The sequence below is a fragment of the Pseudorca crassidens genome, chromosome 19 (assembly GCF_039906515.1).
Source record: "Pseudorca crassidens isolate mPseCra1 chromosome 19, mPseCra1.hap1, whole genome shotgun sequence".
Lineage (NCBI taxonomy): Eukaryota > Metazoa > Chordata > Mammalia > Artiodactyla > Delphinidae > Pseudorca > Pseudorca crassidens.
Window position 1 is genome coordinate 53,325,615 of NC_090314.1, and position 16,639 is coordinate 53,342,253.

The 16,639-nt window shown below is 43.5% G+C and overlaps 1 protein-coding gene across 6 annotated transcripts in view; it reads right to left on the bottom strand.

The window, feature by feature from the left end:
* Nucleotides 1–16,639, bottom strand: part of RPTOR (regulatory associated protein of MTOR complex 1) — a 342,781-nt gene that overhangs the window by 149,218 nt on the left and 176,924 nt on the right. For all 6 annotated transcript variants that reach the window (XM_067715878.1, XM_067715876.1, XM_067715877.1 and 3 more), the window contains exon 6: nucleotides 7,251–7,426. In XM_067715878.1, coding sequence (XP_067571979.1) covers nucleotides 7,251–7,426 — 176 coding nt within the window. The remainder of the gene's footprint in view (nucleotides 1–7,250; nucleotides 7,427–16,639) is intronic.

The following is a 16,639-nucleotide window of genomic DNA, read 5'->3' on the forward strand; positions in this document are numbered from 1 at the left end:
GAATCTCAGAAAGAATGAATACTGAGGTACTGGACTCACTTGAAGGAGGAGCTAAGGATGAGAGTGCTGGTCCAGAATTTATATAAAGAGTGATAGAGCCCTAGGGCTGCTCCTCATTGCTGGGAGAATTCTGGAGAAACTACCCAGAGGTACTCTGGATGTGGAGACACTATGAACAGCTCAGGACTGCCTTCATCTTCAGGACTACCTTTCTTCATATTCCTTTTTGTTTACTGCATTTCCCCCCGGGCTCCTTAAGGTGAACATTTGAGTTTCCTTTTATTTTTTAATCTTCGTTTTCTGCTTTAGCTACATCCCACAGACATGAAAAGTTGTGCTCTCACTGTTACTCAGCTTTGAGTATTTCATAATTTTTTAAAAGTATTTCCTCTTTAAGGACTTTATTTTTTAAGAGTAAGATTTTTAGTTTTCAGGCATTTTAAAAGCTAACCTTTCATTATTGAGCTCCAACTCTATTGTATGGTGGTCTGAGAATAGAGTTTATATGGTATCAATTCTTTGGGATTATTAAAGCTTCCTTTGGAAACTGGTACACAGGTTTTTTGTTTGTTTGTTTGTTTGTTAGCTGTGAATGGTTCACCTATGCTCAAAAGTAATGTGTATTCTGTGCTTGTTGGGTACATGGTCCTATATGCCTATATTAGACCTAGCTAATTAGTCCTGCTATTAAAATCTAAACTATTTTTCTTACTTTTTATGTACTTGGTCTCAGTACCTATGTTCCTGGTGTATCCGTTTCTACCCAGAGTCCTTTTGGTTCCCATCTTACATATTTCAAGGCCATATTGTTTGATGCATAGAGAGCCATGATCAGTGTATCTTCTTGATCGTCTGCTCTTTTTACCACAATAAAAGTTTTCTTTGTCCTTTCAATATTTTTTAATCTCAGATTTTTCTTTGATGCATATTAAAATTGTCACTCCAGCTTTCTTTTGGTTTCCATATTTCTCCTCTTTCATCCTTTGATTTTCAACCTTTCAAATATTTTGTTTTAAACATGTATCCTGTGATACATGCTATATCATGATGATTTTTATCCAACATGAGAATCACTGTCCTTTGAGCGGTGAATTCAACTCACTAACAATTAAGTAATCACTTACATTTCAAAATTTATTTCAGCCATCTTATTTCACATTTTCTATTTACCATGCTTTTCTTGTTTCTTTTTCTACCTTCTTTTGGAGAGAAGAAATCCTCTCTCCTCCTGTGTCTTTTGGTGGTTACCTCTAACATAGTGAGGCCTAAACCTAGACTTATTTTTCATGATCAATATCTCAGATATTCAAACTTTAATTCTATCTTTCTGGTCTCTCATTCTTTCCATCTCTACTTCTTTGGTGGGAATTAATCAACCCAGCCTTCCAGCTCTCTAATTTGCCGTCTGGTTATACCCATAACGTTGCCTTTCAATCCACCTCCTAAATTCTTTACTTCGTCAATTGTATTTTTCATGATCCATACCTCCAACTAATCTTTCTTATTTCTTCTTCCTATTTCCAATATTCTCTCTTATCACTTTGGGTATGTTTATCCTCACTCTGAATTATTTTTCTGTAGTGTAGTGCTTCTGATTTTTAAAGGTGTAGCTTTTTCTACAAAGGAGAGGTGGTACACCTTCTTTCTTTCCTTCTTTCCCTCCTTCCCTCCTTCCTTCCTTCCTTCCTTCCTTCATTCATTCCAAGCCCCAGATACAGCAAGGCAAGCTGCACTGTCCAGGGCAATGATGGAAAGAGTGATGTGCACACCAGAGGGCCCACCCTCGGCCTTCCCTCAGCTGCACCTTCTGGTCCTCACCTGTTCCACTCCCCACCCCAACAGTCTCAACCATCCCCAAGGGCTCCACACCGTTTCTGACTTGTTGAGTGGACTCACTGTAGGACCCATCAATCTTACTCCCCTGTGGCAGCCCGAGGACTGGGCTCAGGGGAGGGAGTCAGCAGCCTGTGCCATTCTGTCTGGTTCAGTTCATTTCTTAGCAGCATAAATCAGGTTTCCGCATGTCAACTTTTTTTTAAAGGAGCTCTATTATAATACATTATGATATTTATCTCAATTGCGTGTATGTCAGAGACAGGAACACTGAGAGTACATTGTCTAGTTTGGGGAGAAAAAATAGTTTCCTCAGAGTGGGCACATGACAAATTACATAACCTGAAAGACTGGAAATTACCCTGAAACTGTCCTGGGGTTTACGGAGCAGGACCAGATAACAGTTATGACCACATTGTGAGGGCCTCCAGATAAGAAAACCGTTTAAATAAATCTCAAATTAAGTTTACTACCACCAAGGTTTATGACGCAAAGTGTGACATTACTACAAAGTAAACTGGTAAGACAATTTCATTCACTAATGTGTCTAGATCACCTGCCTTCAAACATAAGATACTTCATTTTAATTCAGTTTTTACAAGAAACTGAAAAAGATCACAAACAGAAAGCACTGATTAAATGCATAGGCAGAAAGTTTGCTCTCTAGCAGAGAAGTTGTATTTTAGAAAACTGTACAGAGAATAAATGGTTAACCCCAGTAACAAACACCAGCAGGAATTTATGTTTCCAAAAGTAATTCTGACTGATTCTTGGTTGAGTCTTCAAGACAAAACACAAAGCAAATGCCAGAAGTGTCACAAAATGCAAAGCAAGCATCTGCAGTGAGACAAGCAGGACACAGCGCGGGGCCCAGCTGGATGGACGATGCAGGGTCTCACAGTGCAGCTGCAGGGCGGGGTGTCTCTGCAGCTGTCTCTCTATCTGGGCAAAGATGAAGACAAGGCTTTCCGTGCTGCCAAATTTTCGGTAATACTATGCCATTAACATTTAAACTCCTTGAGATTACTCAATTTAATTGAAATGAAGGAAACATGTTTCTTGACCTCTATTCAATCCAAAATGATGCTGCCATTTTCATTAACAGACAATATAACTGCATGACACACAATGCAATGGGCATCAATCTATTTTGCAGCAAGTCCCACAGCAAATTAAGTACCACTGAGTTATAATTTCAGTAGCACACAAATATATCCATAATAAATTTAAGATGGTATTCTGCCACTCAATCTAGTAAGTAGAAAACAGCCTAAGGAAAAAAACATATTTTGGATTCTTATCCTATATTGATGTATATGGTGAGTAAGGAAATCACTTACAGGGAGAGTAATGGAGCCTGGCTCCATTCTCGAAGGCAGGGGATGGCAAACTATGGTTCCCAGGTCACATGTGGCCTATTGCCTGTTTTTGTAAATAAAGTTTTATTGGAACACAGTCATGCTCATTTGTTTACATACTTTCTATGGCTCTTTCATGCTATGACAACAGAGCTGGGACCCTCGGGCTCACAAAGCCTAAAGTATTTACTATCTGGCCCTTCACAGAAAAAGCCCATGGACCCCTATTCTAGAGCTACTCTGAGCTTACCTGAATCATAAAACCTAAAGCCCTATACTTGGTTGAATAACACAGAACATCAGTACAGTGAAATATTATGCAATCACTACAAATAACATTTACTAAGAGTTTCTAATGGTCAAGGATAAATAAGTTTGTTATGCTAAGGTTTAAGTATATGAAATTGTAAATTTAGTCTAATTACATCAATGCAAACATGTACATACACAAAAAAAAGACTGACTTTTTAACCAAAAGGTTAACACTAATTGTGGTAATGGTGGTAAAATCTTGGACAATTTTTTCCTTCCTTTTACTTTTTAGTAAATTTTCTAAAAGAATGTATATCCCATTTTTCACTGGAAAATATTAAACTGACTTTTAAATTAAAAAAAAGAAGCTTAACCCTAAAAATATAAGTATTAATACTATCTGGCAAACTGTCTCCTCTCTTCATGTATAAAAAGGCTGGTGCCTTTTTTTTTTTTTTAAAGCTCAGCTGTTACAAAGAAGTACAGAATTCCCTTGACAATTCTTCCCATGAATATGGTTTACTGCCATTCACAGGCTAAGGACACTCAGTGAAATGTCATGTTCGATCTAATTTCAATCCCTCAGTATGCAGGAAGTGGTTAATTGTAAAAGATCCACCCATCTGGGACTCTGCTTAATCACTCCAGGCAGTGCTTATCTGACGACCATCATCCACAACTGTGATGTACTGACCTCAAAGTCCATTCTCTGGTAACTGTATTAGTTTGATTTTTCACTGTGCTTCCTACTAAATGCTTACTTTAAAAAAATTTAATTATATATTAACTCCCAAAAGGATTTCGGGTAGGTACCAAGACAATGTATCGCATCATGGTGGACTGAAAGCCTACTGCCTGACCCCTGACCAGAGGGCAGGGACCCACCGCTGCCAGTGAAGGGACGCCACATCCTTCTGACCCCTGGTGGAGGACGACAGGGCCGGAGACACGGGGGAGAAACAGATTAAACTCACTGCGCTGGCAGCAGAGTGTGGAGTGGCATGGGCAGGAGGCCCCGTCTGTGCTCTTCCTGCTTCTTCCCTCGCCAGTCCACCCCTCCACCCACAGCCCCTTCAGGTGTAGCACCCAGCCCGGGGTCCCGGAGCACAGCTGGTGTGCACCGTCAGTTCCAGAGTCGGGGTGCACAGGTGCAGTAAGGGCAGAAAATCCACAGGGAGGGGCAGGAAAATGAGTGGGAATGAGGCCTGTTGCACCGCAGATTCTGGGGTGTGTCTGTGGGCCCTCCCACCGAGGGGTCTACGGCCATTTCCACCTTCCTGCTTTAGTTTGGATCCTGATCTCACTGCTGTGATAAAGGCCTCATTTGACCAAGGTCTCCCCATCCTTACATGGATTATTTTCCTTAAACACTATTCTTAAGTCATTTCCCCACATAAACACCTTCCCCCACCAGTCCTAGAAGCCAAGGTCCTTGGCCCAACATCAAGGTGGCCCACCCTTTGATGCCGGCCCACACTCCAACCTCACCTCACCCCTCTGGACGATGTCCTCTCTCTACTGACCCACTCTCGCTACTCAGGGATGGTTTCTTGCACTGGGGGCCACCTGCCTGTGGTGCTCTCTGCTCCCCTTCAAATCCCACCATCTGCCCAGACCCTGACTCAACTTTCCTCTCCTCCGAGAAGCCCTCCCTGATCCCCTTGGCCCTTAGGGATTTCTCTGTTCTCTGGAAACACAAATAGCCCTTGGTGCCACAGATCCATTTAGTCCTTGCTCATACATTGCCTGAAATGTTCAGATTTCTTTGCCTGGCATGAAGCACCCATTTAGATAATGAATTTTCAGGTCACATCTTGTCTCCTCAACGAGACCGTAAATTTTTCAGGACAATATGCTTCTTTGTATCACCTATAGTGCTTACCCATGGGCTTACACAGTTGGTATTTAGTAAATTATTTCTTGGACGATGAATAAAATGAACAACTTCCTGAGTCATCTGAATCAGAGATCTTTCTGAGGTCACATTAAATGGCACCATAAACCTTTTCTAACAGCAATCACAGAGTACAGAGAGTTAAATAGAAAAACTCACTTATAAATGAAAGAACAAAAAGCCCTACAGTCAAGGGCAGCGCAGCCACGAAGAAAGGAGTGATGCTCAGAGGCAGTGTGGGTGTGGCTGCCGTGCAGCCTCAGCCTCACCCCGAGGTTGGGTCCCCACTCCCCTCCCTTCCCATCAGCCCTAGCCTCTCAGATCCTTCGAGCTTTCTCCAGTTCTGAAGAATGTGTCCGCATCACCTTCAGGTATTTCCAGCTCTACCACGTTCCCCTTCTCTCTCCATGGGGGAGCTTCCATCTCCCCCGTGTCTCCTGCTCTTCTTCTGTTTTCTGTCTCTCTCCTCCTGCTGCCTTCCCCAGTGCCTAGCCCCTCGCTGTAATCTCCCAACGTGCTAAGTCAGACTGCAGCCACCCCTCCCGCTAGGAATCCCGTCCACTGTGTCCTTTGTTTCAAACACCATAGTCCTCTCACCTGTATCTCTATGTGGTTCTTTTCAACATCCCCAGGTCGTAGTCTCACTCTGTTACCAGCCAGCATCTTCCTCCCTTCACCTCCCATCACGTGCACTGTGCTTCATGACAACAGTCCTGCCTCGCACGATGACTAGCTCATCTCTCTCCCCTGGAGTCTGCTTTTGCCATGTGTGCTATGCTTTGTGGGGTGCAGTGGGGAATGGCCCCGGTCAGGCCCTGTATGAGTTGGCTGAGTCGGGGGGTGAGCTCGGCAGCTGGGGGACACCTCCTCCACTAGCTCCTTAGGGATCAGGCATGTTAGAAGAGGCCTCTCCCTGGGGGTATCCACAGCCGGGATTTGGGAGGGCTGGGGTGGGAGGTGGATGCCCTCACTCAGGTGCCGTGGGTCAACCTGATGCTGCTACAGAGGTGAAGCTGCAAGTCCAAGTTCTCATCCAACCAGCAGCTCAAGGCAACCACAGGACCCCCAACCCAGGCTGTAGTCACCCGAGGGGCCTCCCGAGGGATTGAGTACTGTGTCGTTGCCCCCAGAGTCCTTGCTTGTCTCCCCACTTTCTCCAGGGCTGTGGGGGAGGAAGCAGGACCCTGTGCCTCTGCGCTGTTAGGACACCCCGGCAGGAAACGGAGGAAGGCGCCTCCACAGAGTCCAGTGAACCCACGCGGCTGCACTGTCCCGCCTGTGCCTCACCAAGAGCTACTTACCTCCATGTATATGGGTTCCAGCAAAATATAAAAGGGAAAAGTAGATATTAAAAGAGAGCAAGACGGTCTAGGGGAGAAAACTGGATTTGGAGACAAGAAGCACACACACTCCACTGTGAGTCCTGCCAGTGATGGAGGGTCTTAAATGCAGGTCCTACTGTCTTGGAATATTCCACACATTTCCTCAGTCATATTCGCAAGAGCTCTCAACTTCTCAAAAGAGTGGCGGTAGGAAAAAAAATCATTATTATTATTTTTTTTTACTGCTGGGAATAAACTGAAAGATTCTACTTCAACTCAAGCAAAGAATTCTGTAACTAATGAAGGCTTTTCTTTTTTCAAAAGAAAGTCCACTTTCCAGCATGACCCACATTGGTACTATCTGAGGGCACAGCCACAGTTAGCCACGAAATGGAGAGGGTGCTCCTGGAAGCCACACACGCACCTGATCCGGGGGACAGCGCATCCTGAACCCCAAGAGGAAAATCCCAGCATCCACCTGGGGTCCTGAGCTCACACCTGTAACTTGGTCCAAAAGACCCAGGTAGATTCCTTGGGTCCCTGCAGCAAACCCCAAGGGGGTTGCTGGGAGTCGAGGTGGGCGCCACTTACCAGCGCAGGGCGATTTTGATGGGGGTGGTGAGGCATGACGTGAATAGGTCAGCTGGAAGGTCGGGGATCATGGGCAGGAGCTCGTTGGCCTCACAGGCTGCCAGCTGAATGCAGTTCTTCATGGATGGGGGCAAAGGCATCTGGGCCAGTGGGTGGTTTGGGTTAATAGCAGCGACCTGCAGGGGGACAGGAAGGAAGAGAGCAGCTTAACTGTCACGCACAACTGGAGACTGAACCGGAAATGTGACACGAAGGAAAGGACCCATCAACCGAGGCTTAAAGCTTGGGGGTTCCTGGCCAAGTCCTCTGGAGAGAGGCCCAGCTGCTAGATCCTCTCCTGGAGTCGACCACAAGCTCCAGCCCCAAATCACTTTTTAAGGACTCCTGGGTTATAAACGCCAGGGGGCGGGGCTCCATGAAGACCAGGGGCTGGGGTTTCAGGTGATGATGGCATTGAGGAGGACAGATGGGGCAGGAAGGGATAATTTTAATCACTGACGGCTGCTCGTTTGTTTCCCAACTTGAAAAGAATGTTTATGTGTCTTGGGTTTTGCTCCTTACTAATAATCCCCTATGTCTGCATGATTGTGTCTTTTTCACACTGGCTATTATTTCATTTGCTTTTTACAACATCCCCATGAGGTAAGTCTTCTTTCCAATTTTAAAAACCTTCTACAATGAGGAAACAGAGACCCCAAGAAATGACGTGAACTGCCGGTCACCGGGCGAGTCCTAGTCATGAGTACGGGAAGCTGGTCCTGGCCTGAGGGCCGTTTTCCACTCCCTCATCCCATCCGGACCCTCCTGAATCTATACCACACACCTGTGACACTAACATGAGTGCTCTGCAGGGTCTTTTCCAAACAGCAGTCTCGGGTGAACTTTGTAAGTTAAATACACACAAAGCTGTGTTCACTCATATATACCTAACATTGATTACGACATGTAAAGTGTTGTCATTATTAATGCTGATAAAACCTTCTCAAATGGAAGGCAGTAAAAGCAGTACTTCTATTAATAACCTCTTCAGATTATTAATAGAAGGAATAGTAAATCCAGAATACAAATCAAATTCTAGTATACTTAATACTAAATAAAAACTGCAATTTCTAGAGGAAGGGGTTTTTTATTGTGGCAAAATATACATAATATAAAAGTTACCATCTTACCCATTTTATTTGTACGGTCAGTGGCGTTAGGTACACTCACATTGTACAACCATCAGCAGAGTGGGTTTTTTAAAGCACAGAGAAAAGGGAAGGCAGAATCACTTTTAATCCTTTCCTTGGCTCCAGCTCTACAATCTAAAATAGCACCAGTGAAGCAACCTGCTCCACACAGGAAATTAGTTTCCAGGTCTGCTGTGACAACACGCTAGGAAAGATGTCGGGTCTGGGTGCCGTGTGGGTCTGCGGCTTATCAGACCTGAGTCATGCGGAAAGACGGAAAGACGCAGAGGCTGCAGATGTGTCAGAGCCAGGGGAGCCTGCCGGAAGTGGTCTCGACTTGTGTGCTCTGTGGAAGTGCGTTCTCCCCAGCCCAGGAGGGAGGATGACATCGGCAATGGGTCAGGCTCCGGGAGGGGAACAGAGTGCACAGTCTTCAACGGTGAAAGGGGCATTGGAGAGGTGGCCTGGGACTGAAGCCAATGCACATGCTTCTTGCAAGCCTTACCACAACTGCGCACAGACGTGATGATTACAGGAAACAATGTAGGAAGAAACAATCATTTATGTAAAACCAAGATTCAATATTCTTAAATGTTGGTGTGGGTTACTAGTTTTAACTTCTCTGTCTATAATCTGCTTCCACAGTAAATTTACTTTCTGAGAAGCGAAGAGCAGGTCCTCTGGCTACAGCCCCCAAATGCTGCAGCCCTTCCATCTTTGCTGTTGCCTGTCACTGAGCTTCTACAGCCTCAGGCTCTCAGAAGTGAAGCAGTGTGTCACACCAAGGCCACCTTTCTCCCAAGCCGGCCTTAGACACAGGCCCCCAGGGGGAGGCGGGGGTGGGGTGGGTTCCCATGCCCTGGCAGCCACGTGGGGTGCTCGGTGGGTTAAGGGCATTTCTGCTGATGTCAGGACGTCTGTGCCCTGTCCTCTGTGGAGGCAGCGCTCCCGTAGCCCTGACACAGCCGGGTGGTGCTGGCAGGTAGCGATCTGCTCAGTGCCTCTGTGTTAGGTCTGCCTCGGGCTGCACCTTGTGGTCCACGAGCATTTGGCCCAGAGCCTTGCAAAGTACCTGAGGCAGAGGAGGCACAAGGAGACAGGGAGACGATGCAGGAACATCTTCATCCCAAGTAAGTCCACTAGAAACTAAATTTCCCAATTCACAGTGATCATTGATAGAAACCTCTATTTCTTAAGCCCCTTGCAGTATGCTGATGTATAAACTGGCAGAAAGCATTAAATGTGGCTACAGATAATCTGAAGTGTGGTAACACACAATAATAGTCCCCTCAGACTCATATGGGACCTGTTGTCACCACTGGGCACATGACAGCTCTGTGCTGGGGTTAATTAGAATCAGTAACATTTTTAAAAAATGACATTCAAGACAAACAATTCCACCAACGATTCATTTTTCAAGCTGCTAACCCAGGAATACAAAAAAACAAAACAAAACAAAACCCAACAGATGAGCTACTTCCAATATATTGTTTTGGTTTTGTATTTATCTAAGATATTGACCTTTTAATTGAAATTAGTCTTTGGAAACAGCTTGCATGTAAACCTAACTACCAGTGATTCAGAGGACTTTTCAAAGGCACCCAGGCTGAGAAGAGAACAGGTCCAGCTGGGAGCCACCACTCACCCTGAAGGGCACACCCCAGATGCACTTTTACCCAAAGGGGCTTCTCCTGGAGAACCTAGAGGCTCAAACACCAGGAAAACTTTAATCATTAAAAGCTCACTAGAGGGCTTCCCTGGTGGCGCAGTGGTTGAGAGTCCACCTGCCGATGCAGGGGACACGGGTTCGTGCCCTGGTCCAGGAGGATCCCACATGCTGCGGAGCGGCTGGGCCCGTAAGCCATGGCCGCTGAGCCTGCGCGTCCGGAGTCTGTGCTCCGCAACAGGAGAGGCCACAACAGTGAGAGGCCCGCATACCGCAAAAAAAAAAAAAAAAAAAAAAGCTCACTAGAGCCTTCTGGAGGATTTGGGAAGGATCCAGAAAAATCTTCAGATGTGATACACAGCAACCAGATCCAAGAAAGACATCTGCTACCTCTTCCACACGTGTGGATAACGTGGCACTCATGCACTCAGAGCTCATGGGAAGGCTGGCCAAGCAGCTCACACAGGCCCGGAACCACCCGCTCCAGAAGCACGGCTGGAGGTGAGTGGGGGTTGCAGCGGGAGCACCTACACCTCTCATTTTCTAAATGAAACTCTGCCATTGTGCCGCTTCTGTTCTCCATATACATATACAAGACATCTTGATAAAGAGATGAAGGCAATAATTTATTTCAGAGGAGTCTTTACCAAGCGACTTTCTGAAAATAACATCTACTTGGTAATAATTCCAGTTCTAGCTTAAAGCAATTTTTATTCTCAATTCAATAACACCTACTTACAGTGGACATTTTTACAAAGTTCAGAGAGAGACTGAGATCTGTAAAGGAATCAGGTATTGCTTACCCAGCTCATTTCAAAGTTGTTAATGGAGCATCTATCATGCGACAGATACTGTACTAAAAATAGCAGATACAAAGTGGCAGTAGTAATTTTTAATATATAATTTATATAATTCTATATATATCAAATATTAAATAGTAATTTAAAAAGAAGTGGTACCTATTGCTGGGAACTATGAAATCTAGGCCAAGAGAGCAGGAGTCGTCTTTGTTGGAGGAAGACTTGTAATCATACCGAGAACCCCCCCCAATATTTCCCCTATAGGGCGGCTAAAGAACATGATTATCCTGAGAGTTTGCCTAAATGGACCGTCCACTATTTTAAAGCCATTTAGTTGTTAGCAATCATTTTCTAAAATGCTCTAGAATCATTCTATAACTCAGTAAAGATGATTAATTAGAAATTATAACCAGATTTCTCCACTATTACTCTTAGATAACTAAAAACAAGGAGATACTAAAAAATTCCACAATCCTTTACATCAAGAAGAGAATTTCCATTGGGGGCTACTGTGAATAATGCTGCTGTGAACATCTGTGTACAGGTTTTTGTGTGGACACATCAAGTCTCCTGGGTATAAACATAGGAGTGGAACTGCTAGGTCGTCTGCAGCTCCAAGTTTAACATTTGAGGAACTGCCAGACTGTTTTCCAAGGTGGCTGCACCATTTTACCTTCCCACTAGCACTGTGTGAGGGTTCAAATTCCTCTACATCCTGGCCAGGACATGTAATTATCTATCTTTTTTATTCTACCCATCCTAGTGGATGTGAAGTGCACCTCAGTGTAGTTTTGATTTGTTTCCCTAGTGACTGATGATGTCCTTTTCTTACCTTATTGTGCTGGCTAGAACTTCCGGTACTATGTTGAGTAAGAATGGTGAGAATGGACAGCCTTGCCTTGTTCCCGACCTTAGGGGGAAAACGTGGTCTCTTACCATTAAGGATGATGACAGCTGTAGGTTTACAGATGTTCTTTATCAAGCTGAAGAAGCTCCCCTCTAGCCCTCATTTGCTAAGAGGTGGTTTGTTAGGTTTTTTTTAATCATGAAAAGGTGATGGATTTTGTCAAAAGCTTTGTGTCAACTGATATGATCATATGATCGTTCTTCTTTAGTCTGTTGGTATGATGGATTACATCAACTGATTTTTTTGAATATTAAGCCAGACTTGCATACCTGGAATAAATCTCAGTCGTAGAACATAATTCTTTTTATGGATTGCTAGAACTGATTTGCTATTATTTTGTTGAGGACTTTTGCATCTAAGTTTGTGAGAGATAGAGGTCTGCAGCTTTTTTTTTCTTTTGTAATGTGTATCCATTTTGGCATCAGGGTAATAATGACCTCATAAAATGAATTGGGAAGTGTTTCCTCCCTGTTCTATTTTCTGGAAGAGACTGTAAAACTGGTGTTAATTCTTTAAATATTTGGTAGAATTCTCTAGTGAAACTAGCTGAGTCTGGAGATTTCCTTTCAGGAACTTTTAAATTACAAATTTAATTTCTTGACCACTCACATTATCTATTTCATCTTGGGTGGATTTGGTAGTTTGTGGTTTTAGAGGAATTGGTCCATTTCTTTGAAGTTGTCAAATTTATGAATGTAAAGTTGTTCATGTTATTCCCTTATTATTCTTTCAATGGCTGTACGATCCTGAATCTTCTCCTTCTATGTTTGTTAGTCTTGCTAGAGATTTATCCATTTTATTGATTATTCCTGAGAATCAGCTTTTTGTTTCATGGAGTTTTCTCTTTTTCTGTTTTACATTTCAATGATTTCTGTTCTTATCATCATTTTCTTTCTTCTGATTGCTTTGGGGTTATTTTGCTCTCCTTTTCTAGTTTCTTGAGGTAGTGCTATGGTCTGAATGTTTGTGTTCCCCCAAAATTCACATGTTGAAATCCTAACCCTCAAAGGTGATAGTACTAGAAGGTGGGGCCTTTGGGTGGTGATTAATGCATGAGGGTGAAGCCCTCTTGAATGGGATTAGTGTCCTTACAAAAGCAGCCTGAGAGCTCTCTGACCCCTTCTACCATGTGAGGACACAGCGAGAAGGCCTGGCCATAAACTAGGAAAAGGGCCCTCACCTGATCAAGCTGCACTGTGATCTTGGACTGTCCAGCCTCCAGAACTGAGAGAAATAACTTTCTGTTGTTTAGAAGCTACCCAGTCTGTAGTATTTTGTTACAGTAGCCCAAATTGATTAATACAGGGAGGAACTTATAATTTGATACTTTTCCTATTTTCTAGCATAAGGATCTAGTGCTATAAATTTCCCTTTCAATTGCTTTAGCTGCATCTTTTTTTTTTTTAAATTTTTGGCTGCGTTGGGTCTTTGTTAGTACACGCGGGCTTTCTCTAGTTGCGGTGAGCAGGGGCTACTCTTTGTTGTGGTGTGCGGGCTTCTCACTGCAGTGGCTTCTCTTGTTGCAGAGCATGGGCTCTAGAGCACAGGCTCAGTAGTTGTGGCACACGGGCTTAGTTGCTCCACGGCATGTGGGATCTTCCCGGACCAGGGATCGAACCCATGTCCCCTGCAATGGCAAGTGAATTCTTAACCACTGCACCACCAGGGAAGTCCTAGCTGCATCTTATCAGTACTGACATGTCGTACATTCATTTTCCTTTTTTTTTCTATTTATTTTTTAATTGAAGTGTAGTTGATATACAACATCGTATTCATTTCTGCTATACAGCAAAGTGACTCAGTTATACATATATATAAACATTTTTTTCTTATATTCTTTTTGACTATGGTTTATCATAGGATATTGAATATAGTTCCCTGTGCTATACAGTAGGACCTTGTTGTTTATCCATTCTATATATAATAGCTTACATCTGCTAACCCCAACCTCCTACGCCATCCCTCCCCCTTCCCCCTCCCCCTTAGCAACCACAAGTCTGTTCCGTATGTCCATGAGTCTGTTTCTGTTTCGTAGATAGGTTCATTTGTGTCATATTTTAGATTCCACATATAAGTGACATCATACGGTATTTATCTTTCTCTTTCTGACTTACTTCACTTAGTATGGTAATCTCTAGTTGCATCTATGTTGCTGCAAATGGCATTATTTCCTTCGTTTTTATGGCTGAGTAGTATTCCATTGTATGTATATACCATATCTTCTTTATCCATTCATCTGTCGATGGACATTTAGGTTGCTTCCATGTCTTGGCTATTGTGAATAGTGCTGCTATGAACATAGGGGTACATGTATCTTTTTCAATTATAGTTTTTCTGGATATACGCCCAGGAGTGGAACTGCTGGATCATATGGTAATTCTATTTTTAGTTTTCTGATGTACATTCATTTTCATTCAGTTAATGTAATTCCCTAAAATTTCTTTAATTTCCCTTGAGACTTCTAACCCATCAATTACGTGTTCTTTTTTTTTCTGAGATTTTTCTGTTGTCTTTTTATCGCTGACTTCTAGTTGATTCTACCATGGTCAAAGAGCACACTTGTGTGGTTTCACTTATTTAAAATATGTTGAGGTTTGCTTTATGACCCAGGATATGATATATCTTGATGGATGCTCTATGGACACTTGTGTATTTTGCTGCTGCTGTTGGTTGGAGTGTTCAGTTACTGTCAATTAGATCTTTATGATTGACATTCAACAAATATAACTGTTTCATCTTCAAAAAAAAGATAGCTTAACTTCCTTTTTCCCAGTCTGTATACCTTCTGTTTTTTTCCCTTGCCATATTGCAAAAGTCTTATTGTATAATGTTGAGGAGGACTAGTGAGAACTAATATCTTTTCCTTGCTTCTGACCCCTGTGTTAAGAAAAACCACTTACCTTCTTGTCCCTCCCCTCAAGTGGGTTGGTAACTTCCCACCTGCCCTTCTCCCCATGCATGGCTCTGTGATCACCCAGTTTAGTGCTGCCATTTTTCTGGTTGCCACCAGAAACACCATGGTCTGTGCTACCACAGATCCTTTGTGAGAGAACATCGGGCCATTACCTCCATAGCCTCTGGCTGATGGAGGAGAGGTCCTCCTGTGATAGCAAGCAGGACCATGCAGATGGGTCCTGCTGGGAACCACAGTACCCTCACGATATCCCAGGGTGTTGGTCATGATCTGGGGTCCAGGACATTAAGCAATTTCTGGCATATTTTAAAATAGACGAAATTAGGAAAAAAAATTAAATTCTAAGACTTAACTTGAAGAAGCTCCCAGTTTTATGATGGCTGCAAAAAGTATACTATATTCATGGATTTGGGTGAATAATTTTTACTTTGTTTCTTTTTACATTTCATACAAATCAACCAAAGATTAAACATATTCAGTGAATCATAGATACATCTAAGGAAGACAACTAAAGGTAGTTTATTCAAATGTACAGTTATTTATGAGACCAAATCCATAAATAATTACTAAGCAACTACTTCATATGAAGCATCCTTGATAGGTTTACATAATAGACTTAAATATAGCTGACAATGCCAATAGAAGAGATACTGCAAGACAATACATAATTAATTGTCAAATTAACTGCATAAAAATTTGCTATATGAGGTCAGCTGAGAAAGATTTCAGGCTCAGGGAAGTAGAATTTTAGTTATACCCTGAAAGTTGACTGTATTAATAATACAATTTGCTTGTCTGTGGATTTCATTTAATCTACAGACAAGAGATGAGAGTTTCTGAATTTTTAATGCAGCGAAATCACTTTTCTTTCACCCAAAGCTTTCAAATTCCAGGACTAGGAATAGTAAAAGGTGCCAACAGAAAAAAACTGGATCTCCTGGTACAAACTGCAGAAGGGATTGTTCACAGGTGCATAGTAGCAAAGACTCTGGAGACTGCTTATGTACCATCCTCTGTTGCACAGGCTGATGACTGGACTAAATGTAAAAAGTGCTCTGCAAACCACAAAGGGTCGCACAAATAAAAGGCGGTAGTAGGTAGTGTCCATCAGCTAAGGCCGTCAGGTGTTCTGGCCTCCCCTGATGCTGCCTCTCCATCTTGCACGGCCCCCTCCTCTCTCACCAGCTCTCAGTGGCGGTAAGGGTCCTGATCTTCTAGAGGCTGCTTTTCTCATCAGCGTGTTTCTGTGACCCCTTCCACTTTCTGGTTAGCACGTCAGCTCCCAGAGCACTCGGAGGACCAGCCTCCCATTCCACTCTTCATTTCCATCATGGCTTTATTTTCTCCAGCCGGGTGCTCTGGGTGGCTGTGTGCAGCCCAATGAAAGGGATTTCTGCTGTATTTGTTTACAGGTTTACCCCCACTTACTCTCCTATAAACAGTGGACATGGTAGCATTTCTCCTTAAATTACAAATGTGTGTGTGCTGTGGAGGGAGTGTTTCAACTACATAATAGGTTTCTTATTGATATTTGTTTTGAAAATATTCACTCTTACGAATTGTTACAGCTTGCTATATAGCTTGCTATACATAGAGTATAAGGTACAGAGGGGTGAACTTGGCCCGCCTTTATTAAAGAAAAGGGCATGGACCTGCACAGAGTGTGTGCAGAGAAGCAAGCGGGGAAGGTGGTTCACCGCTGAAGCCGGGGGTGGCGCAGCAGGATGGCGAGGCTCCCCTGAAGACCTACCATCAGGACAGCCCCCTGCTCGCCCTTGTGCCCGAAGCCAGGTGTCCTGCAACCACCACAGCCACCCCTCCCCAGGAAGCACGTGGTGGTATTCTTCTTTAAAGAGAGTTGCTGATGTGTCTGGGGAAAACTAGGGTGGCTAGTGTCGTCACCGGCTCCCAGAGGTAGAATGCTCTCTGCACT